This window comes from Daphnia pulicaria, chromosome 2, assembly GCF_021234035.1.
Source record: "Daphnia pulicaria isolate SC F1-1A chromosome 2, SC_F0-13Bv2, whole genome shotgun sequence".
Taxonomy (NCBI): domain Eukaryota; kingdom Metazoa; phylum Arthropoda; class Branchiopoda; order Diplostraca; family Daphniidae; genus Daphnia; species Daphnia pulicaria.
In genome coordinates, this window is record NC_060914.1 from 12,656,041 (window position 1) to 12,680,857 (window position 24,817).

The window sequence follows — 24,817 nt, forward strand, 5'->3', positions numbered from 1 at the left end:
CCAGTTTCTTTTCAGACCATAAATTTCTGTTCGACAGACTTGAAAGCGTCGAGCGGCTGCGGCCACAGCACCACAAACATCGTGAATCAATTTCTAGTTGTTTGAAATCAAAAAGTGAAAAAGTTTGAATTTCATTTGGCATCAAAATGGCCCCCCTCAGCAAAAAGCAAATGAAGAAATGGTTGGCGGTGGCCGGTTTGAACATCATTCTTGGCGCAATCGTCGCAATTGTCCAGGTATTACACCACCTTATCTATAATATCGTTTGGGTTAATTGACTGAAATGAATAATGTCAAACAGGTGGTCACTTTGGCTAAGCTTTACGAGTGGGTCGACTGGATCTGCCTTGGCCTCTGGTGCGGAGTTTTCATGATATCGGCCGGCACTCTCACCATCCGAAGACAGTGGGTGTCCATTGGCAAAATTTCAATTTCCAATATAATAATGATTCTAATAAATGTAATCTAAGTGAATGTCACTCACAGTTTCAGGTTGATTGCCAGTACTGTTTGCGCCATGCTGACTGGACTGGGATTAATCATCTTCTACGCCTGGAACCTCGGCGTCTATAATAATTTCAGTTACAGTTATTATGGCAATGATGGGTTCAACATCACCACTGGTCCGGAGGCCTACTGCTACTATTACGGTTATAACGATCAATTATGTAAGTCAGCCTGCACCTTTCAATGATCCGATCATCAGTTGATTTGGCGTACCATCTTCTTATATTAATTGTTAATCACAGGTGATTGGCGGATGGCGTCCGACATTATTTTCATCGTTTGCGGGAGCTTGGCCTTGATTGTCAACCTGCTCTTGACGATGAACGCAGAGGCGATTGTCATTTTCCCTCCCGATATCCGTTACCCGGTCAACCACGTCAACGCCTACCCGATGAGCACGACCAACACGACGTACGTGGTGACCAGCAACCAGCACCCAACCGCCTATTACCCAACAGCCAACCAGCAGACCGTCTACCAGGTGCCGGTCGTGACTTATCCATTCAACAACACGAACAATGGCGTCGTCTACCAGCAGACGTCGCCACCCGGCTATCCACCCGTGAACAACCAACAGCAGCAGCCGGTGTACTACACTCAAAGCAATCCGCCAGCTTACAGCGCCACCGCCAATAACTAAATAGAAACGACGAATTTCATTCTCTGTCGTGATGACAGAGACAGTTCATCATGTTCCTGTTGTCCATCACCACACGACTTACGTGACTCCCGAATGCCACTTATCCCATCCCTCATCATACCCATCAGCAACAGCGGTGATGCCCGCCAGCTACCCTCATCCTCAGCAGCAGCCAGCCCATTATCCGGTTTATCCATCCAAACACCAGAATCAACCGGCCCGCAACCGGCTTACAATCCAGGATATCCGGCGCCTGGAGCACCTCCTTATTACAAGGATTAGCATATTATGATATTATTGTGAAAAGATTTGTTTCTTATACAAATGCTCCTTGTCCTGTATCATAGGCCTACTTTTTAAAATAACTCTAAATAATTAAAATATTCAAATTCGATTCCATACAAATGTGAATCATTGCGTTGTTTGTGCAATTCCAAATCGACGATATAAAAAAATGATTATTGAAAAATGATTAATGACGCAATTGGACGAGCGTCAACCGAGTCTCTGCTGACGTAGCGACGTCTTGGCGATGAATAAGGGAAAGAGATAAGAGTCAAACATGGCGGACAGCAGTAAAAGCGGCCTTTTTGAAAATTTATAACATGAACTTATTCTTATATTGGCCGACGTTGCGTAGTATCTTACCGCCAATTTGCTGATAATAAAAAAGTACCGCGATGCAATGGCCATAGTTTCTGTCCAGGCTGCTGAATGGATTCTGTTTGACAGACTTGAAAGCGTCGCGACCCGCTGCGGTCACACATCACAAACATCGTGAATCAATTCCCAGTTGTTTGAAATCAAAAAGTGAAAAAGTTTGAATTTCATTTTTGGCATCAAAATGGCCCCCCTTAGCGAACAGGAAATGAAGAAATGGCGGGCGGTGGCCGGTTTGGACATCATTCTCGGGGCAATCGTCGCGATTGTCCAGGTACAATAGGCTAACTTACACCGCACCTTATCTATAATATCGTTTGGGTTATGCTAAAAAAATTAATGTTAAACAGTTAGCGACTTGGTTGACGCTCGGCCACGAGTTGGTCGACTGGATCATCTTTGGCTTCTGGGCTGGACTTTTCATGATATGTGCCGGCACTCACACCATCCGAAGAAAGTGGGTGTCGATTGGCAAAATTTAAATTTCTAATAATGATGATGCTGATTCTAAATAATCTATAAGTGAATTTCACTCACAGTCCCAAGTTGTTTTCCAATTCTATTTGCGCTTTGCTGAGTGGACTGGCACTAATCATCTTATACGCCTGGAACCTCGGCGTCTATAATAATCAAGAGGGTTATTACTACTACTGCATCTCTTACGGTTATTACGACACTTACACACAGATGTGTAAGTGCACTCGCCCACCTTTCGTGGTCATCCAGCATGCGAGCATCCAGCACTGATTTGTCATGTCTTCTTATGTATTCTTGTGTACTATAATCACAGGTCATTGGCGGATGGCGTCCGACATCATTTTCATCGTTTGCGGCTGCCTGGCCATGATGATCAACTTGGTCTTGTCGATGAACGCAAAGGCGATCGTCATTGTCCAGCCGATTGTCCGTTACCCAGTCAACAACGTCTACGGCACGACCAACACGACGTACATGGCGACCAGCAACCAGCACCCAGCCGCCAACCAGCAGACCGTCAACCAGGTGCCGGTCGTGACTTATCCATCCAACAACACGAACAAAGGCGTCGAACACGGCTACCAGACGTCGCCGCCCGGCTATCCGCCCGTGAATAATAACCAACAGCAGCAGCAGCAGCCGGTGTAGGCCTACTACACTCAAAGCAATCCGCCAGCTCACAGCGCCACCGCCAATAACTAAAAAATACGGCGAATTAAATTATCTGTCGTGATGTAATACAATACGTCTAACTTTGATATGTCCTGTATCATATTGAAATGTCCATATAGGTAATTAAAATTTGAAATTTTAATTCGGTAAGTGTGAATTAATCATTGTTTGCAATTGGAAATCCAAGATATTATGACTCTCAAAAAAGAAATGTGTGAATTATTGGTGACGCAATTTTATACGAGCGCCAATCGTCTCGTCTGCTTACGTGTTGGCAATGAATGTAAGGGAAAGATAAGGGTTCAAACATATGACTAGCAGTAAACGCGGCCTTTTTGAAAATTTATAACATGAACTTATTCTTGTATTGGCCGACGTTGCGTATAGTTTCTTATCGCCAATTTGCTGCTAATAAAAAAAGTACCGCGATGCAATGGCCATATAGTTTCTGTCCAGGCTGCTTTATGGATTCTGTTTGACACACTTGAAAGCGTCGCGACCGGCTGCGGTCACACATCACAAACATCGTGAATCAATTCCCATAGTTGTTTGAAATCAAAAAGTGAAAAAGTTTGAATTTCATTTTTGGCTTCAAAATGGCCCCCCTCAGCGAACAGGAAATGAAGAAATGGTTGGCGGTGGCCGGTTTGAACATCATTCTCGGCGCAATCGTCGCAATCGTCCAGGTATAATAAATTACACCGCACCTTATCTCTAATAATATCGTTTGGGTTAATTATGACTGAAATGAATTATGTCAAACAGGTGGCCACTTTGGCTACGCTTTACGAGTGGGTCGACTGGATCGGCATCGGTATCTGGCGCGGATGTTTCATGATATCGGCCGGCACTCTCACCATCCGAAGACAGTGGGTGTCCATTGGCAAAATTTAAATTTCTAATAATGATGATGCTGATTCTAAATAATCTATATAAGTGAATTTCACTCACAGTCCCAGGTTGATTTCCATGTCTGTTTGCGCCATGCTGAGTGGACTGGCGTTAATCATCTTTTACGCCTGGAACCTCGGCGTCTATAATAATTACGGGGGTTATTACTACAACTACCCGTATGAAAACGCCCCTTTGATTAATCACTGATAATTGAAGGATATTAGCTTGATTAATTTTCCAATGATTTTCGCCATCAAAATTCGGACATGATTATTACTGACTTAGCATAAATTTATCACTGAGAAATGAATGGTTTTTCTTTGATTTTCAAATCATATATTCACTTACTTTTGACTGATTTAAAGTGAAGTTTTCAATGCTTTTTTATTGATTGATTTTTCAATGCTTGTATCCAATGACTTTTTTTATAAAATTCAAAAGCTAAATTTTACTATACTAGTTTTCTTTCTCTGCCAGTTTTGAACTCCTGTTGTCGGTTTTCCTTACCCTTGTTCTCCTTTTTTATTTTACTTACTTACCTATTATCTGTTAGAATTAATTGTATCATTGGTTGAAATTTTCCGTATCGGGACTTGAACCATCGCAACATTGAGTGGTAGCCAGACTCTATAACCAACTACCTATGACGTTGGACATTCGATAAATTTAGTCAGTTCAAGTATCTAATTCATACGTATCTATATAGGGCGTTGTGATAAACAATTTTTTTTTCGAAGAAAAAGAAAAACGTGTTGGTGGTGTGTTTGGTATTTTTATAATCATTAAAAAATCTTTCACAAAATCATGAAATAACATATAAGAAAAATGCTTGAAGTAGGATAGAGTCCAGAAACGAAATATTTGTCATTGCAAAATCAATTAGCGGATAGAAATTATAACCGAGCCCGAAAAAAATCCTTCATTTATCACTAGAAACATCATTTGTCATTTAGGATATTAACGATTAAAGTAGGTCTCAAAATTATGGTATCTACCTTCATATTTACGATGATTGCGCTGTTCGCCTAGGAGTCGCTTTCGCGTTAAACCAAGACTACCACCCGTCTTACCATCATCATATGAAGAAGATACCAACTGAAATCATACTCAGAGTTATTTTCATTTATTCATATTTATAAGCCCCGATCTGGGTTTGAACACGGTACCTTTCGATCCATAGGAGCGTGCGATAACCATTGGCCTATGGTTGCACATTCGATTCTATATTAACCATGTTGACAACGCCGTGTGTTTCTTACATATGGAAATTCACCCTTAATATCATTGATTTCGACGCAACAAAATAATATAAGTCAATGATTCTTCACAAGAAGAACGTGAAAAGCATTCCAAAGGCTTTTCAGTGATAATTTATTGATATTTGAGAAATCATTTGTAATGGTATTCATTCACTATGTTCACTATTTAGTAATAATCGGCAATAAAGTCAATGAACTATCAGGAAAATATTAATCGGGATAACTAATGATTTACATTGATAATCAGTGAAAATCCAATGATTCTGGAAATCCCTGTCGTGATATTTTTCAACTGTGCTAGGCTGCTAGCCGTAGTAGTATAAAAATCAATAGCAAGCTGTATAAAAATCATTATAAAATCAAAATTACCGTTTGGGACTCATTGAACAATCATTTATTAATCATTGGAATGATTTCTTAGTGATAAATAGATGCTGATTATTGATTTGTAGGTGTCGATGAAGTATGGCAATAAAATGATAAGAAATTCAAAGGTTTACTGAAAATTACTGAAAATGTAAATATCAGTAGAAAATCAGTAATTTTTCAAAAGAATATATTCCATGGATTTTTACGTTATGTTCATTGATTAGTTCAATGACTAAGTTAAGTTTAATCACTGCAAAATACTTCATTTTCTGGATCTAATGATAAACCAATGAGTTTTTTGGACTCTGTTCTAATTTTTGAAATATCTTTGATTTTCCAACGATTTGTTACTGACTTTGTAAATTGATTTATCATAGAAAATCATCGCCAGTGATAATTGCGTGACATTCTTACTGACATTCTATGACATTTAAGACTGTCTATTGACTTGTTTATGCTTTTCATTGATCTGCAGTGATTTTCATTGACTCATTTCCATACGGGTACTGCTACTCTTACGGTTATTACGACGAAAATTTGTGTAAGTGCACCCGCCTACTTTCCATGCTGGTCATCCGTGCCAGAATCCAATAATCCATTGATTTGTCATGTCATGTTCTTATCTGTTCTTGTGTATTAATCACAGGGGATTGGCGGATGGCATCCGACATTATTTTCATCGTTTGCGGGAGCTTGGCCTTGATTGTCAACCTGCTCTTGACTATGAACGCAGAGGCGATCGTCATTGTCCAGCCGATTGTCCGTTACCCAGTCAACCACGTCTACCCGATCAGCACGAACAACACGACGTACATGGTGACCAGCAACCAGCACCCAGCCGTCTACCAGGAGCCGGTTGTGACTGATCCATCCAACAACACGAACAATGGCGTCATCTACCAGACGTCGCCGCCCGGCTATCCGCCCGTGCTGAATAATAACCAACAGCAACAGCAACTGGTGTACTACATTCACACCAGCAATCCGCCAGTTTACAGCGCCACCACTAACGTTTATTAGAAACGGCGAATCAAATTGTCTGCCGTTATATATTTATGCAATATTCATCACTTTTCCTGTATTATAAATATTAAAATATCCATTAGATAAAATTAAATGTTAAGTAATAATTTAATTCAAAAAGTGTGAATCCCATTCTTTGATGCAATTCGAAATATAAACGGTGTACGATTCTCAAAAGAAATGTGTCCGGTTATTATTCAATTATTGATGTTTGATGATGACGCAATTTTATAATGAGCGCCAATCGTTATTCGTCTGCTTACGTGATGTTAGCAATGAATAAGGGAAAAAAGATAAGGGTCAAACATGACAAGCAGCAAACGGCCTTTTAGAAAATAACATGGACTTATTCTTATATCGGCCGACTTTGCGTTATAGTTCTTATCGTCAATTTGCTGATAATAAAATGAAGTAAACCGTGATACGATGGCCTGTTTCTTTTCAGGCCATAAATTTCTGTTCGACAGATTTGAAAGCGTCGACCGGCTGCGGCCACACCAGAAACATCATGAATCAATTCCCAGTTGTTTTAAATAAAAAAGTGAAAAAGTTTGAATTTCATTTGGCATCAAAATGGCCCCAGTCAACGAAAAGCAAATGAAGAAATGGTGGACAGTGGCCGGTTTGAACATCATTCTCGGCGCAATCGTCGCAATTGTCCAGGTATTACATCACCTTATCTATAATATCGTTTGGGTTAATTGACTGAAATGAATCATGTCAAACAGGTGGCCACTTTGGCCAAGCTTTACGAGTGGGTCGACTGGATTTGCCTTGGCCTCTGGTGCGGAGTTTTCATGATATCGGCCGGCACTCTCACCATCCGAAGAAAGTGGGTGTCCATTGGCATAATTTGAATTTCCAATGTATATAATAATGATTCTAATAAATCTAATCTAAGTGAATTTCACTCACAGTTTCAGGTTGATTGCCAGTACTGTTTGCGCCATGCTGACTGGACTGGGATTAATCATCTTCTACGCCTGGAACCTCGGCGTTCTATAATAATTTCAGTTACAGTTATTATGGCAATGATGGGTTCAACATCACCACTGGTCCGGAAGCCTACTGCTACTATTACGGTTATAACGATCAATTATGTAAGTCACTCTGCACCTTTCACATTATCCGAGCATCAATTGATTGGCACATCTCCTCATATGTTAATCGCAGGCGACTGGCGGTTGGCGTCCGACATCATGTTCATCGTTTGCGGGAGCTTGGCATTGATTGTCAACCTGCTCTTGACCATGAACGCAGAGGCGATTGTCATTTTCCCACCAAGTGTCCTTTACCCAGTCAACAACGTCAACGCCTACCCGATGAGCACGACCAGCACGACGTACGTGATGACCAGCAACCAGCAGCCGGTTACCAGCAGACCGTCAACCAGGTGCCAGTCGTGACTGATCCATCCAACAACACGACCGGCAACGGAGTCATCTACCAGACGTCGCCGCCCGGCTATCCGCCCGTGAATAATAACCAACAGCAGCAGCAGCCGGTGCTGTACCTGTACTACACTCACACCAATCCGCCAGCTTACAGCGCCACCGCCAATAACTAAATAGAAACGACGAATTCCATTCTCTGTCGTGATGACAGAGACAGTTCATCCGGTTCCTGTTGTCCATCACCACACGACTTACGTGACTCCCGAATGCCACTTATCCCATCCCTTATCATCCCCATCAGCAACAGGTGATGCCATCCAGCATCCTCAGCAGCAGGCAGCCCATTATCCGGTTTATCTATCCCAACACCAGAATCCCCACCAACCGGCTTACAATCCAGGATATCCGGTGCCAGGGGCACCTCCTTATTACAAGGATTGATATAAATATTACCAAAAACTTTAGATGCTGTTCATTTCCTGTATCATATTTAAATACTGTCTATTAGATCAATAAATATTAAATAACGATTCGATTCGACAAGTTTAAATCACCGCAGTTACAAATCAACGATGACTCTCAAATGCGTCAATTAAATTATTAGAAATGATTCACGACGCAATCATACGAGCAATCGAGTCTCTGCTTACGTGCTGTTGGATGATAATTAAGCGAAAGATATAAGGGTCAACCATGACGGACAGCAAACGGCCATTTAGAAAATATTTAACATTGACATGTGATTCTATATCGGTCGATGTTGCGTCTATAGTTCTTATCGTCAATTTATTAGCTGATATTAAAAAAGTACCGCGAGTTTCTTTTACAGGCTGTATAAATTTTGTTCGACAGACTCCTATAAAGCGTCGACCTGCATGCTGCGGCCACCAAAACATCTTCGTGAATCAATCCCAATTGCAGACTAATATTGGTTCCAGGATGACGACAACACTCAAAGACAAGCAAATGAAGAAATGGTGGGCGGTGGCCGGTTTGAACATCATTCTCGGCTCAATCGTCTTTATTGTCCAGGTAATTAATTAGACCACCTTATCTAATATAACGTTTGCTGGGTAATGCTCAAATTAACATGTCCAACAGGTGGCCACTTTGTGTACGATGCAAGATCTGGTCGACTGGATCTGCATCGGCATCTGGGGCGGCTGTTTCGTGATGTTGGCCGGCTCTCTCACCATTAGAAGAAAGTTGGTGCTGCCAAATCAAACATTTGAATTTCCAATAATTGATTCTATATTAAAAATATGCCAATTTTCTGAGCAGTCCCAGGTTGATTCTCGTGTCCATTTGCGCCATGCTGAGTGGACTGGCGCTAGTCATCTTCTACGCCTGGAACCTCGGCATCTATTATCATTCCACGGGCAATTTTGATGAACTTTTTGTGCACCACTACTCGGCGTACTGCTCCACCTCCTATTTCGATTATTACAGATTTTGTAAGTCACCTCACCTTTCATCTATAGGAGAAATAAAAGCATTTGTCCATCTTCTTCTTCTATTAATCACAGGCGAGTGGCGGTTGACGTCCGACATTATTTTCATCGTTTGCGGGAGCTTGACCATGATTGTTAACCTGGTCAAGTCGATGAACGCCAAGGCGATCGTCATTGTCCGGCCGATTGTCAGCATCCGTCACTCGATCAACAACGACTACCCGATGAGCGCAACCAACACGACGTACATGGTGACCAGCAGCCAGCACTCTCCGGCCGGCAACGGCGTCATCTACCAGACAACGTCGCCCGGCTATCCGCCCGTGAATAATAACCAACAGCAGCAGCAGCCGGTGTACTACATTCAAACCAATCCGCCAACTTACAGCGCCACCGCCAATAACTAAAAAAAAAACTGTGAATTAAATTCTCTGTCGTGATGTAATACAATACGTCTAACTTTTATATGTCCTGTATCATATTGAAATGTCCATAGGTAATTAAAATTTGCAATTTTAATTCGGTAAGTGTGAATTAATCATTGTTTGCAATTGGAAATCCAAGATATTAGGACTCTCAAAAAAGAAATGTGTGAATTATTGGTGACGCAATTTTATACGAGCGCCAATCGTCTCGTCTGCTTACGCGTGTTGGCAATGAATGTAAGGGAAAGATAAGGGTTCAAACATATGACTAGCAGCAAACGCGGCCTTTTAGAAAATTTATAACATGAACTTATTCTTTATTGGCCGACGTTGCGTATTTTCTTATCGCCAATTTGATGATAATAAAAAAGTACCGCGATGCAATGGCCATAGTTTCTGTCCAGGCTGCTGAATGGATTCTGTTTGACAGACTTGAAAGCGTCGCGACCGGCTGCGGTCACAAATCACAAACATCGTGAATCAATTCCCAGTTGTTTGAAATCAAAAAGTGAAAAAGTTTGAATTTCATTTTTGGCATCAAAATGGCCCCCCTCAGCGAACAGGAAATGAAGAAATGGCGGGCGGTGGCCGGTTTGAACATCATTCTCGGCTCAATCGTCGCCAATGTCCAGGTATAATAACTTACACCGCACCTTATCTCTAATAATATCGTTTGGGTTAATTTTGACTGAAATGAATTATGTCAAACAGGTGGCCACTTTGATTTCGCTTCACGAGTTGGTCGGCTGGATCAGCATTGGCATCTGGGGCGGAGTTTTCATGATATCGGCCGGCACTCTCACCATCCGAAGAAAGTGGGTGTCCATTGGCAAAATTTCAATTTCCAATATAATAATGATTCTAATAAATGTAATCTAAGTGAATTTCACTCACAGTCCCAGGTTGAAGTCCATATCTATTTGCGCTTTGCTGAGTGGAGTGGCATTGAGCATCTTCTACACATGGAACCTCAGCGCTAATTATTCCGGGTCTGACTGCTATTACGCCGACGACAGTTTGTGTAAGTGCACCCGCCCACTTTTCATGGTCATTCGTTTCAGCATCCACTGATTTGGCATGTCATGCTCTTATATGTTCTTGTGTATTAATCACAGGTGATTGGCGGTTGGCGGCCGACATTATTTTCATCGTTTGCGGCTGCCTGGCCTGGATTGTCAACCTGCTCTTGACCATGAACGCAAAGGCGATCGTCATTGTCCAGCCGATTGTCCGTTACCCAGTCAATAACGTCTACCCGATCAGCACGACCAACACGACGTACATAGCGACCAGGACCCAGCACCCAGCCGGCTACCAGCAGACCGTCTACCATCAGGAGCCGGTTGTGACTGATCCATCCAACAACACGAACAATGGCGTCATCTACCAGACGTCGCCGCCCGGCTATCCGCCCGTGAATAATAACCAACAGCAACAGCAACCGGTGTACTACATTCACACCAGCAATCCGCCAGCTTACAGCGCCACCACTAACGTTTACTAGAAACGGCGCATCAAATTGTCTGTCGTTATGTATACAATATAATACGTCACTTGTCCTGCATCATATTAAAATATCCATTTGATCAAAGTAAATGTTGCAATAATTTAATTCGATAAGTGTGAATCCCATTCTTTGATGCAATTCGAAATATAAACGGTGTACGATTTTCAAAAGAAATGTGTCCGGCTATTATTCAATTATTGATGTTGGATGATGACGCAATTGTATAACGAGCGCCAATCGTTATTCGTCTGCTTACGTGTTGGCGATGAATGTATAAGGGGAAGATAAGGGTCAAACAAGACTAGCAGCAAACGGCCTTTTAGAAAATAACATTGACATTATATTCTTTATCGTCCGAGGTTGCGTAGTTTCTTATCGCCAATTTGCTGATAATAAAAAAGTACCGCGATGCAATGGCCATAGTTTCTGTCCAGGCTGCTTTATGGATTCTATTTGACAGACTTGAAAGCGTCGCGACCGGCTGCGGTCACACACCACAAACATCGTGAATCAATTCCCATCAGTTGTTTGAAATCAAAGTGAAAGTTGAAGTGAAAAAGTTTGAAATTCATTTTTGGCATCAAAATGGCCCCCCTCAGCGAACAGGACATGAAGAAATGGCGAGCGGTGGCCGGTTTGAACGTCATTCTTGGCTCAATCGTCGCAATTGTTCAGGTATTACACCACCATATTTCTATATAATGTCGTTTGGGTTAATTATGACTGATATGAATTATGTCAAACAGGTGGCCACTTTGATTTCGCTTTACGAGTGGGTCGACTGGATCGGCATCGGCATCTGGGGCGGATGTTTCATGATATCGGCCGGCACTCTCACCATCCGAAGAAAGTGGGTGTCAATTGGCAAAATTTGAATTTCCAAAAAATGATTCTAAATAATCTAAATGAATTTCACTCACAGTCCCAGGTTGATTTCCATGTCTATTTGCGCTTTGCTGAGTGGACTGGCGTTAATCATCTTCTACGCCTGGAACCTCGGCGTCTATAATAATCAAGAGGGTTATTACTACAACTACTGCTACTCTTACGGTTATTACGACGACAGTTTGTGTAAGTGCACCCGCCTACTTTCCATGCTGGTCATCCGTGCCAGAATCCAATAATCCATTGATTTGTCATGCCATGTTCTTATATTATGTTCTTGTGTATTAATCACAGGTGATTGGCGGATGGCGTCCGACATTATTTTCATCGTTTGCGGGAGCTTGGCCTTGATTGTCAACCTGCTCTTGACTATGAACGCAGAGGCGATCGTCATTGTCCGGCCGATTGTCCGTTACCCAGTCAACCACGTCTACCCGATCAGCACGAACAACACGACGTACATGGTGACCAGCAACCAGCACCCAGCCGCCTACCAGCAGACCATCTACCAGGTGCCGGTCGTGACTTATCCATTCAACAACACGAACAATGGCGTCATCTACCAGACGACGTCGCCGCCCGGCTATCCGCCCGTGAATAATAACCAACAGCAGGAGCAGCCGGTCTACATTCAAAACAATCCGCCAGCTTACAGCGCCACCACTAACGTTTACTAGAAACAGCCAATCAAATTGTCTGTCGTTATGTATACAATATAATACGTCACTTGTCCTGCATCATATTAAAGTATCCATTAGATAAAAGTAAATGTGTAATAATTTAATTCGACAATTGTGAATTCCGAATAAATCGAAATAAACGTTATATATAGCCTACGATTCTCAAAAGAAATGCTTGTGTCCGGTTATTATTCAGTTAGTGATGACGCAATTGTATAACGAGCGCCAATCGTTATTCGTCTGCTTACGTGTTGGCGATGAATGTATAAGGGAAAGATAAGGGTCAAACATGACTAACAGTAAAACGGCCTTTTCGAAAATAACATTGACATTATATTCTTTATCGGCCGACGTTGCGTAGTTCTTATCGTCAATTTGCTGATAATAAAATGAAGAAGATATACGATGGCCTGTTTCTTTTCAGGCCATAAATTTCTTTTCGACAGACTTGAAAGCGTCGAGCGGCTGTAGCCACAGCACCACAAACATCGTGAATCAATTTCTAGTTGTTTGAAATCAAAAAGTGAAAAAGTTTGAATTCCAATTGGAACCAAAATGGCCCCCCCTCAACGAAAAGGAAATGAAGAAATGGCGGGCGGTGGCCGGTTTGAACGTCATTCTCGGCTCAATCGTCTTGATTGTCCAGGTAATTCATTACACCAGCACCTTATCTAATATCGTTTGTTGGGTTATTATATGCTGTAAAATTCACGTCAAACAGGTAGCGACGTTATTTACGCTATACGAGTGGGTCGACTGGATCGGCATTGGCATTTGGGGCGGATGTTTCATGATGTCGGCCGGCACTCTCACCATCCAAAGAAAGTTGGTACCAATTATAATAATATTTATGAATCATTTTCCTAAATTCCAGCAATAGGCCTAATTATTTTAAAATCCAAATTCAAATTTCACTCACAGTCCGAGGTTGATTTCCATGTCTGTTTGCGCCATGCTGAGTGGACTGGCGTTAATCATCTTTTACGCCTGGAACCTCGGCATCTATAATAATTACAGTTATTATGGGTTGATAACCACTGGTCCGGAGGCCTACTGCGACTTTTACGGTTACAACGACCAATTATGTATAAGTTACCCTGCACCTTTCACATATGATCCGAGCATCAATTGCATATCTCCTTATTAATCACAGGCGATTGGCGGTTGGCGGCCGACATCATTTTCATCGTTTGCGGCTGCCTGGCCATGATGATCAACTTGGTCTTGTCGATGAACACCAAGGCCATCGTCGGCCGATCGTCCGTTACCCGGTCAACCACGTCAACGCCTACCCAATGAGCACGACCAACACGACGTACATGGTGACCAGCAACCAGCACCCAGCTACCTACTACCCAACAGCCAACCAGCAGACCGTCTACCAGGCGCCGGTCGTGACTTATCCATCAAACAACACGAACAACGGCGTCATCTACCAGACGACATCGCCCGGCTATCCGCCCGTGAACAACCAACAGCAGCAGCAACCGGTGTACTACACTCAAAGCAATCCGCCAACTTACAGCGCCACCGCCAATAACTAAATAAAGAAACGACGAATTCCATTCTCTGTCGTGATGACACAGACATTTCATCCGGTTCCTGTTGTCCATCACCACACGACTTACTTGACTCCCGAATGCCACTTATCCCATCCCTCGTCATCCCCATCAGCAACAGGTGATGCCATCCAGCTAACCTCATCCTAAGCAGCAGCCAGCTCATTATCCGGTTTATCCATCCCAACATCAGAATCCCCATCAACCGGCTTACAATCCCGGATATCCGGTGCCAGGGGCACCTCCTTATTACAAGGATTAGCATATGATATTATTGTGAAAATATTTGTTTCTTATGCAAATGCTCCTTGTCCTGCATTATACTTTTTTAAATGTCTCTAAAAAATTAAAATATTCAATGAATCATTGCGTTGTTTGATGTGCAATTCCAAATCGACGATATAAAAAGATTATTATTAAAAATGATTAATGACGCAATTGGCAATTGGATGAGCCTCAACCGAGTCTCTGCTTACGTCTTGGCGATGAATAAGGCAATAAGGGAAAGAGATAAGAGGCAAAAATGGCGGCCAGCAGCAAACGCGGCCTTTTTGAAAATTTATAACATGAACTTATTCTTATATTGCCAACGTTGCGTATCTTATCGCCAATTTGCTGATAATAAAAAAGTACCGCGATGCAATGGCCATAGTTTCTGTCCAGGCTGCTTTATGGATTCTGTTTGACAGACTTGAAAGCGTCGCGACCAGCTGCGGTCACACATCACAAACATCGTGAATCAATTCCCATTTGTTTGAAATCAAAAAGTGAAAAAGTTTGAATTTCATTTTTGGCATTAAAATGGCCCCCCTCAGCGAACAGGAAATGAAGAAATGGCGGGCGGTGGCCGGTTTGAACATCATTCTCGGCTCAATCGTCGCCAATGTCCAGGTATAATAACTTACACCGCACCTTATCTCTAATAATATCGTTTGGGTTAATTATATGACTGAAATGAATTATGTCAAACAGGTGGCCACTTTGATTGAGCTTCACGAGTTGTTCGACTGGTTCGGCATTGGCATTTGGGGCGGAGTTTTCATGATATCGGCCGGCACTCTCACCATCCGAAGAAAGTGGGTGTCCATTGGCAAAATTTCAATTTCCAATGTAATAATGATTCTTATAAATCTAATCTAAGTGAATTTCACTCACAGTCCCAGGTTGATTTTCATGTCTATTTGCGCTTTGCTGAGTGGACTGGCATTGATCATCTTCTACGCCTGGAACCTCGGCGTCTATTATAATAATCACAGTGGTCATTTATACTACTACTGCTACCTTTACATATACGCCGACGAAAATTCTTGTAAGTGCACGTGCCCACTTTTCATGGTCATTCGTTTCAGCATCCACTGATTTGGCATGTCATGCTCTTATATGTTCTTGTGTATTAATCACAGGTAATTGGCGGAAGGCGTCCGACATCATCTTCATCGTTTGCGGGAGCTTGGCCTTGATTGTCAACCTGCTCTTGACGATAAACTCAGAGGCGATAGTCATTGTCCGTCCGATTGTCCGTTACCCAGTCAACAACGTCTACCCGATCAGCACGACCATCAACACGACGTACATGGCGACCAGCAACCAGCACCCAGCCGCCTACCAGCAAACCGTCTACCAGGTGCCGGTCGTGACTGATCCATCCAACAACACGAACAAAGGCGTCGAACACGGCTACCAGACGTCACCGCCCGGCTATCCGCCCGTGAATAATAACAATCAGCAGCAAGCGCCGGTGCTGTACAACACTTTCACCAATCCGCCAGCTTACAGCACCACTACCACCACCGTTGAATAGAAACGGCGAATCAAATTGTTTGTCGTTATGTATACAATATGATATGTCACTTGTCCTGCATCATATTAAAATATCCATTAGATCAAAGTAAATGTTGCAATAATTTAATTCGACAAGTGTGAATCCCATTCTTTGAGGCAAATCAAAATAAACGGTTTACGATTTTCAAAAGAAATGTGTCCGGTTATTATTCAGTTAGTGATGACGCAATTGTATAACGAGCGCCAATCGTTATTCGTCTGCTTACGTGTTGGCGATGAATGTATAAGGGAAAGATAAGGGTCAAACAAGACTAGCAGCAAACGGCCTTTTAGAAAATAACATTCACTGTTAAAAAACTTAACAACTATTTCGGGGTTAAACGCCCTAAATTCTCGCTAGACCAGATCTGGGGTTCCCAAACCCGAAAAATTTGTATGGTATCGCAATACGAAACGTTCGGGGTTGTATAGAAGACAAATAAAAGATCCGACTTGGGCCGGAATCGAACCTTCAACCTTTAACTCGCTAGCTCAGCTCGCTAACCACTTGACCAATTGACATATAATCATATACATATTTATGAATTAGATTTGATTTCCTATACGTAAGGACTTAGAAAGTTTTATAGTCTTTGTTAGTATAGAAAATAAGAGTTAGAGGGTAGCGGGCGTGTTTGTCGAAAATACTAGTATTTAGACTTAATATTATACGATAGAATACTTACGTTTTCAGAAATCGATATAATTTTTAAGGAAAGGGATGCATGCTTGAAAATATTTCAAGTTGGAAAATTGATCTACTTGACAAGTAGTTTGCAAACACTTTGATTAATATAAAAATGAATAAACTATAAAAATTTTAAATGTACTTGAAATAATTCTATCGCTGCTGCATAGTTTATAGAAAAGCTGAACTTGTCATTATGTCTCTGCCGGTTGCCGACGGGATTACTTTGCTAATCATGACTAAAATCTATGTCCCAAGTATGCTTATATATTATGCACTCCCTAAATGTCTGGCCATGCCCAAAAATTTGGGGGTAGTTTTCCCCAAATATTTGTAGTTAAATTTGAAAAAATGAAAGTGGTACGTAAAACCCCAGAATTTTCGAAAAAAGTCAAAATTTCGTGCATTTACAAATTTTTGGTGGTTGGCAACCCCCCAAAATTGGTACCCTTTTTAACAGTGTTGACATTATACTGTATTCTTTATCGTCCGAGGTTGCGTAGTTCTTATCGTCAATTTGCTGATAATAAAATGAAGTAGATATGATGGCCTGTTTCTTTTCAGGCCATAAATTTCTTTTCGACAGACTTGAAAGCGTCGAGTGGCTGTGGCCACAGCACCACAAACATCGTGAATCAATTTCTAGTTGTTTGAAATCAAAAAGTGAAAAAGTTTGAATTTCATTTGGCATCAAAATGGGCCGAAAAGAAACGAAAAGAAAATGAAGAAATGGCGGGCGGTGGCCGGTTTGAACGTCATTCTCGGCTCAATCGTCTTGATTGTACAGGTAATTAATTACACCACCTTATCTAATATCGTTTGTTGGGTTATTATGCTATAACACTGTTAAAAACTTACCAACTATTTTGGGGTTAAACGCCCTAAATTCTCGGCAAATCAGATCTGGGGTTCCCAAACCCGAAAAATTTGTATCGTATCGCAATACGAAACGTTCGGGGTTGTATAGGAGAAAAATAAAAGATACGACTTGGGCCAGGATCAATCCTTCCACCTTTGAATTGCTAGCTAATCCCGATATCCACTAGACTTGTATGCTGGACTTGTAGGGGGAGAGGGGGGCTAGTTGGCAGGGTCACTTTTTGTGAATTTATTTGAATTTTTTTACCACACGTTCTGCAAATTGAATGAATGAATCAGATTCAGATTTCAATTCTCCTTGTATTGATCGTCTTGCTTTTTGAAATACATTGACACCAAATTCAGAAAATAAGAAAAACAGCAAAAAAAAATTCCTGCCAACCTGCCCCACCTACGGGGTAAGTTGCCGAACGGGGTGGGGTAGGTTGGCAGCAGTAACTAATGTGCCTCGTTCCTGCGATGTAAGGGATCCAATTTGTTTTTTGCCTCGCCTTCCAACAATTCTATCTGGAACTTGAACAGTTGTAATTCCAGTTTCATCTACGTTCCAAATTTCCAGTGGAGTTAATTTGTATTTAAACAATACAATGTCAAGGTTGTTAAAAAAGCAGTCAACATTGTATTGGTTGAAGCTGCTGGCTCGTGCTAGGGATGTGGCTTCTGGTTTCCTAGAATTTCAGAAATAAATTAAGTTTCTCATGAGATTGAAAACAACTAAGCATTGATAAAAGCAAACCTTGTAGATAAAGATGGGTTCCTCTTGATGAAACTTCCAAACCAGTCTTTTCCAGCAGCGGAAGTAGATTCCCATGACTTGAGCATTTTACACTCAAGAAAAGTAGCGTAGCTGAAAGCTAATTTCCTTACTTCCATGGGACTTAGTCCAAAGTAGATATCGCTTGCCTTGGTGATGTAGGCTACAAGTTCTTTCTCTTGGTCTGCAGTGAAGATCTAGTTTACAAAAAAAATTTATCGTCAACTCACCATTTACCAAAAACAACTGTTTATACATTATTACCTTTCTTGAAGAATAGCCACATGTTAAGGGAAGTGAATCTTCGTCAACATCAGCCTCTTTGTTGGCAGAGACCACAGAGAGGTATCGAAAAAGACTCCTACTCAATTCAAACTCTCTAGGCAGGATCAACAACTCCCCAATTGTGATTCCTAACCATATCTGTGGCTTTCAAAACATTTTCACGTGAAACATTTTCACAATTTCTCATCTGAAAGAGAAAAATAACCCACGTTATGCTTTCTTATGAACACGACAACTGACAACACGCTTCTTCAAATTTCTGCCAACTTACCCCACAGGCTGCTTTTCGTATTCATAAATCAATAACTAAAAAACTGTTTAAGGCAGACCTGTCACGTATGTTTTAAAAGAAAGATGGACACTTATTCTATGTTTGACAGTAGATGTTCTGAAACTTTAGAGTTCTATACTATAAGACAAACAAAAAGTTGTGAGAGGACCAAAAAAAACTTTTGACCAAATTTTTTTTCTTTCTGCTATAACTTCTGTTTGAGGCGTCGTATCCTTTTGAAATTTTGAATGAGCCATCTAGGGGTGGTCTTTCATATTTGGTATAAAATGCTCGATATGTTTTGGTCTGTAAGGGGCGTAACTAGCAAACTGCCAACTTACCCCACCTGCCAACTAGCCCCCCTCTCCCCTATAACGATGCTATATTTATGAAATAAATTTGAATTCCTGTTTACGTAAGGACTTAGAAAGTTTTATAGTCTTTGTTAGTATAGAAAATAAGAGTTAGAGGGTATAGCGGGCGTGTTTGTCGAAAATACTAGTACTTAGACTTAATATTATACGTTAGACTACTGTAACAGTTGGTAACAGGCAGTAAAGACACGTAAACGAAGTGAGGGAGAACAGCTTGTATTGACGAGACACAGGTCTAGATGTTACCTACAGTAACAGTGTACATCGTATAGTCTCCACGGAGTCTCAGGTGGGCTCCGCTTAAGTAGTGGTGGGTTGCTGACGTGGCTGTGCCTTGCGGGCACAGACTGGAGGTCAGTTTCCAGACGATCCAGATACGTGTTGATCACGTGCATCTGGCGTGCGGCTTGCCAGCTACTACCTATTAAGGAGTGTGTCGAGGCTGTCGCTAAGTGAACGGTTAAGAAACCGTTACACTACTTACGTTTTCAGAAATCGATATAATTTTTAAGGAAAGGGATGCATGCTTGAAAATATTGCAAGTTGGAAAATGTGATATGTATAAATGAAAATTGATCTACTTAACTAGTAATATGCAAGTACTTTGATTAATATAAAAATAAATAAACATAAACTATAAAAATGTTAAATGTACTTGAAATAATTCTATCGCTGCTGCATAGTTTATAGAGAAAAGCTGAACGTGTCATTATGTCTCTGCCGGTTGCCGACGGGATGGCTTTGCTAATCATGACTAAAATCTATGTCCTAAGTAGGACTATGCACTCCCTAAATGTCTGGCCATGCCCAAAAATTTGGGGGTAATTTTACCCAAATATTTGTAGTTAAATTTGAAAAAAATGAGATTGGTGCGTAAAACCCCGAAATTAGCAAAAAGCGTCACAATTTTGTACATTCACCTATTTTTGGTAGTTGACAACCCCAAAAAATTGGTACCCTTTTTAACAGTGAAAATTCACGTCAAACAAGTAGTGACGTTATTTACGCTGTACGAGTGGGTCGACTGGATCGGCATTGGCATTTGGGGCGGATGTTTCATGATGTCGGCCGGCACTCTCACCATCCAAAGAAAGTTGGTACCAATTACAATAATATGAATCATTTCCTAAATTCCAATAATTATTTTAAAATCCAAATTCAAATTTCACTCACAGTCCGACATTGATTTCCATGTCTGTTTGCGCCATGCTGAGTGGACTGGCGTTAATCATCTTTTACGCCTGGAACCTCGGCGTCTATAATAATTACAGTAGTTATTATGGGTAGATAACCACTGGTCCTGAGGCCTACTGCTACTATTACAATTATAACGACGATTTATGTAAGTTACCCTGCACCTTTCACATTATCCGAGCATCAATTGATTGGCACATCTCCTCGTATGTTAATCGCAGGTGATTGGCGGTTTACGTCCGACATTATTTTCATCGTTTGTGGGTGCCAGGCCTTGATTTTTAATCTGTTATTGACGATGAACGCAAAGGATATCGTCATTGTCCGGCAGATTGTCCGTTACCTACTCAACAAAGTCTACGGCACGACCAACACGACGAACATGGCGACCAGCAACCACCACCCAGCCGGCTACCAGCACACCGTCTACCAGGTGTCTGTCGTGACTTATCCATCAAACAACACGAACAATGGCTTCATGTAGCCTACCAGACGACATCGCCCGGCTATCCGCCCGTGAACAACCAACAGCAGCAGCAACCGGTGTACTACACTCAAAGCAATCCGCCAACTTACAGCGCCACCACCAATAACTAAATAGAAACGACGAATTCCATTCTCTGTCGTGATGACAGAGACAGCTCATCCGGTTCCTGTTGTCCATCACCACACGACTTACGTGACTCCCGAATGCCACTTATCCCATCCCTTATCATCCCCATCAGCAACAGCGGTGATGCCCGCCGGCTACCCTCATCCTCAGCAGCAGCCAGTCCATTATCCGGTTTATCCATCCCAACATCAGAATCCCCATCAACCGGCTTACAATCCCGGATATCCGGTGCCAGGAGCCCCTCCATATTACAAGGATTAGCATATGATATTATTGTGAAAAGATTTGTTATTATGCAAATGTTCCTTGCCCTGTATTATTATACTTTTTTAAATGTCTCTAAAAAATTAAAATATTCAATGAATCATTGCGTTGTTTGTCCAAATCGACGATATAAAAAGATTATTTTTTTTTTATGATTAATGACGCAATTGGATGAGCGTCAACCGAGTCTCTGCTTACGTCGTGGCGATGAATAAGGGAAAGAGATAGGCTAACAGTCAAAAATGGCGGACAGCAGTAAACGCGGCCTTTTAGAAAATTTATAACATGAACATTATTCTTTATTGGCCGACGTTGCGTAGTTTATTATCGCCAATTTGATAATAGGCCTAATAAAAAGTACCGCGATGCAATGAACATAGTTTCTGTCCAGGCTGCTTTATGGAATCTGTTTGACAGACTTGAAAGCGTCGCGACCAGCTGCGGTCACACATCACAAACATCGTGAATCAATTCCCAGTTGTTTGAAATCAAAAAGTGAAAAAGTTTGAATTTCATTTTTGGCATCAAAATGGCCCCCCTCAGCGAACAGGAAATGAAGAAATGGCGGGCGGTGGCCGGTTTGAACATCATTCTCGGCGCAATCGTCGCAATTGTTCAGGTATAATAACTTACACCGCACCTTTCCTAATAATATCGTTTGGGTTAATTATATGACTGAAATGAATTATGTCAAACAGGTGGCCACTTTGATTTCGCTTCACGAGTTGGTCGACTGGTTCGGCATTGGCATTTGGGGCGGAGTTTTCATGATATCGGCCGGCACCCTCACCATCCGAAGAAAGTGGGTGTTCATTGGCAAAATTTCAATTTCCAATAAAAATGATTCTAAATAATCTAAGTAAATTTCACTCACAGTCCCAGGTTGATTTTCATGTCTATTTGCGCTTTGCTGAGTGGAGTGGCTTTGATCATCTTCTACGCCTTGATCCTCGGCGTCTATATTAATCGCGGGTACTACTGCTATTACGCCGACGACAGTTTGTGTAAGTGCACCCGTTCACTTTTCATGGTCATTCGTTTCAGCATCCACTGATTTGGCATGTCATGCTCTTATATGTTCTTGTGTATTAATCACAGGTGATTGGCGGATGGCGTCCGACATTATTTTCATCGTTTGCGGCTGCCTGGCCTTAATTGTCAACCTGCTCTTGACGATAAACTCAGAGGAGATCGTCATTGTCCAGCCGATTGTCCTTTACCCATTCAACAACGTCTACCCGATCAGCACGACCAACACGACGTACATGGCGACCAGCAACCAGCACCCAGCCGGCTACCAGCAGACCGTCAACCAGGTGCCGGTCGTGACTGATCCATCCAACAACACGAACAATGGCGTCAGCTACCAGACGTCGCCGCCCGGCTATCCGCCCGTGAATAATAACCAACAGCAACAGCAACAGCAACCGGTGTACTACATTCAAACCAGCAATCCGCCAGCTTACAGCGCCACCACTAACGTTTACTAGAAACGGCCAATCAAATTGTCTGTCGTTATGTATACAATATAATATACGTCACTTGTCCTGTATCATATTAAAATATCCATCTGATCAAAGTAAATGTTGCAATAATTTAATTCGACAAGTGTGAATCCCATTCTTTGATGCAATTCGAAATAAACGGTGTACGATTTTCAAATGAAATGTGTCCGGTTATTATTCAATTATTGATGATGACGCAATTGTATATAACGAGCGCCAATCGTTATTCGTCTGCTTACGTGTGGGCGATGAATGTATAAGGGAAAGATAAAAGTAAAACATGACTTACAGTAAAACGGCCTTTTAGAAAATAACATTGACATTATATTCTTTATCGTCCGAGGTTGCGTAGTTCTTATCGTCAATTTGCTGATAATAAAATGAAGAAGATATACGATGGGCTTTTTCTTTTCAGGCCATAAATTTCTTTTCGACAGACTTGAAAGCGTCGAGCGGCTGCGGCCACAGCACCACAAACATCGTGAATCAATTTCTAGTTGTTTGAAATCAAAAAGTGAAAAGGTTTGAATTCCAATTGGAATCAAAATGGCCCCCCTCAACGAAAAGGAAATGAAGAAATGGCGGGCGGTGGCCGGTTTGAACGTCATTCTCGGCTCAATCGTCTTGATTGTACAGGTAATTAAATACACCAGCACCTTATCTAATATCGTTTGTTGGGTTATTATATGCTGTAAAATTCACGTCAAACAGGTAGCGACGTTATTTACGCTGTACGAGTGGGTCGACTGGATCGGCATTGGCATTTGGGGCGGATGTTTCATGATGTCGGCCGGCACTCTCACCATCCAAAGAAAGTTGGTACCAATTATAATAATATTTATGAATCATTTTCCTAAATTTCAATAAATATTTTAAAATCAAATTCAAATTTCACTCACAGTCCGAGGTTGATTTCCATGTCTGTTTGCGCCATGCTGAGTGGACTGGCGTTAATTATCTTTTACGCCTGGAACCTCGGCGTCTATAATAATTACAGTAGTTATTATGGGTTCATAACCACTGGTCCTGAGGCCTACTGCTACTATTACGGTTATAACGACCAATTATGTAAGTTACCCTGCACCTTTTACATATGATCCGAGCATTAATTGCATATCTCCTTATTAATCACAGGCGATTGGCGGTTGGTGGCCGACATTATTTTCATCGTTTGCGGCTGCCTGGCCATGATGATCAACTTGATCTTGTCGATGAACGCCAAGGCCATCGTCGTTGTCCGTCCGATCGTCCGTTACCCGGTCAACCACGTCAACGCCTACCCGATGAGCACGACCAACACGACGTACATGGTGACCAGCAACCAGCACCCAGCCACCTACTACCCAACAGCCAACCAGCAGACCGTCTACCAGGTGCCGGTCGTGACTTATCCATCCAACAACACGAACAATGGCGTCGTCTACCAGCAGACGTCGCCGCCCGGCTATCCACCCGTGAACAACCAACAGCAGCAGCCGGTGTACTACACTCAAACCAATCCGCCAACTTACGCTACAACTGCTTACTAATAGAGCGGCAAATTCTATTCTATTTTCTATCGTTATATAATATTATAACACGTCTATAATCAAATAATAGGCTACCCTTGTCTTTATTTGAATGTTGGCGAATTATTATTCCGCTCGTTTGGGGAAATGAGCGCAATTCTGATTGGCTTTTTCGACTATAAATGTAAATGTGTTACTACTAAAATACAATTCACATCTTGAGATTTTGCCTTCGGTTATAGGAGAGAGAAATCGAATC

The 24,817-nt window shown here is 41.8% G+C and overlaps 4 protein-coding genes and 1 long non-coding RNA gene across 13 annotated transcripts; 4 read left to right on the top strand and 1 right to left on the bottom strand.

The window, feature by feature from the left end:
• The first annotated feature begins 23 nt into the window (after window positions 1–23).
• Window positions 24–3,063, top strand: LOC124326453. Of its 3 annotated transcripts, XM_046785297.1 has the most exons (5): window positions 24–236; window positions 302–405; window positions 487–668; window positions 750–838; window positions 2,687–3,063. In XM_046785297.1, the coding sequence occupies exons 1-5, from the start codon at window positions 147–149 to the stop codon at window positions 2,930–2,932; spliced, it is 711 nt and encodes a 236-aa protein (XP_046641253.1). In that variant the 5' UTR covers window positions 24–146; the 3' UTR covers window positions 2,933–3,063. The 3 variants fall into 3 exon arrangements, with proteins under 3 accessions (XP_046641253.1, XP_046641252.1, XP_046641254.1); XM_046785296.1 differs by lacking the exon at window positions 2,687–3,063 and having other exon boundaries at window positions 750–1,541; XM_046785298.1 differs by lacking the exons at window positions 24–236; window positions 302–405; window positions 487–668; window positions 750–838 and adding exons at window positions 1,872–2,081; window positions 2,158–2,264; window positions 2,347–2,498 and having other exon boundaries at window positions 2,598–3,063.
• A 365-nt stretch (window positions 3,064–3,428) lies between these two features.
• On the top strand, window positions 3,429–23,185 carry LOC124326479. Of its 6 annotated transcripts, none has more exons than XM_046785356.1 (6): window positions 3,429–3,642; window positions 3,722–3,741; window positions 8,311–8,315; window positions 22,266–22,347; window positions 22,422–22,549; window positions 22,644–23,185. In XM_046785356.1, the coding sequence occupies exons 1-6, from the start codon at window positions 3,553–3,555 to the stop codon at window positions 23,033–23,035; spliced, it is 717 nt and encodes a 238-aa protein (XP_046641312.1). In that variant the 5' UTR covers window positions 3,429–3,552; the 3' UTR covers window positions 23,036–23,185. The 6 variants fall into 6 exon arrangements, with proteins under 6 accessions (XP_046641312.1, XP_046641311.1, XP_046641309.1 ...); XM_046785355.1 differs by lacking the exons at window positions 3,429–3,642; window positions 3,722–3,741; window positions 8,311–8,315; ... (1 more) ...; window positions 22,422–22,549; window positions 22,644–23,185 and adding exons at window positions 11,744–11,953; window positions 12,025–12,128; window positions 12,201–12,349; ... (1 more) ...; window positions 14,206–14,287; window positions 21,166–21,559; XM_046785353.1 differs by lacking the exons at window positions 3,429–3,642; window positions 3,722–3,741; window positions 8,311–8,315; window positions 22,266–22,347; window positions 22,422–22,549 and adding exons at window positions 11,744–11,953; window positions 12,025–12,128; window positions 12,201–12,349 and having other exon boundaries at window positions 22,644–23,125.
• Window positions 10,190–11,439, top strand: LOC124326492. Its single transcript, XM_046785372.1, has 4 exons — window positions 10,190–10,403; window positions 10,483–10,586; window positions 10,668–10,792; window positions 10,887–11,439. Exons 1-4 carry the CDS (start codon window positions 10,314–10,316, stop codon window positions 11,273–11,275), a joined length of 708 nt encoding a protein of 235 aa, XP_046641328.1. The 5' UTR covers window positions 10,190–10,313; the 3' UTR covers window positions 11,276–11,439.
• Window positions 11,757–24,780, top strand: LOC124326460. Of its 2 annotated transcripts, XM_046785306.1 has the most exons (5): window positions 11,757–11,823; window positions 23,573–23,686; window positions 23,762–23,865; window positions 23,952–24,118; window positions 24,185–24,780. In XM_046785306.1, the coding sequence occupies exons 2-5, from the start codon at window positions 23,597–23,599 to the stop codon at window positions 24,577–24,579; spliced, it is 756 nt and encodes a 251-aa protein (XP_046641262.1). In that variant the 5' UTR covers window positions 11,757–11,823; window positions 23,573–23,596; the 3' UTR covers window positions 24,580–24,780. The 2 variants fall into 2 exon arrangements, with proteins under 2 accessions (XP_046641262.1, XP_046641261.1); XM_046785305.1 differs by lacking the exon at window positions 11,757–11,823 and having other exon boundaries at window positions 23,476–23,686.
• On the bottom strand, window positions 18,091–19,266 carry LOC124326708. The gene is made up of 4 exons (XR_006915716.1): window positions 19,101–19,266; window positions 18,809–19,016; window positions 18,527–18,741; window positions 18,091–18,458 (listed from the first exon to the last, which is right to left on the bottom strand). It is a non-coding gene; the product is annotated as an uncharacterized LOC124326708 (long non-coding RNA).
• Window positions 24,781–24,817: the final 37 nt, after the last annotated feature.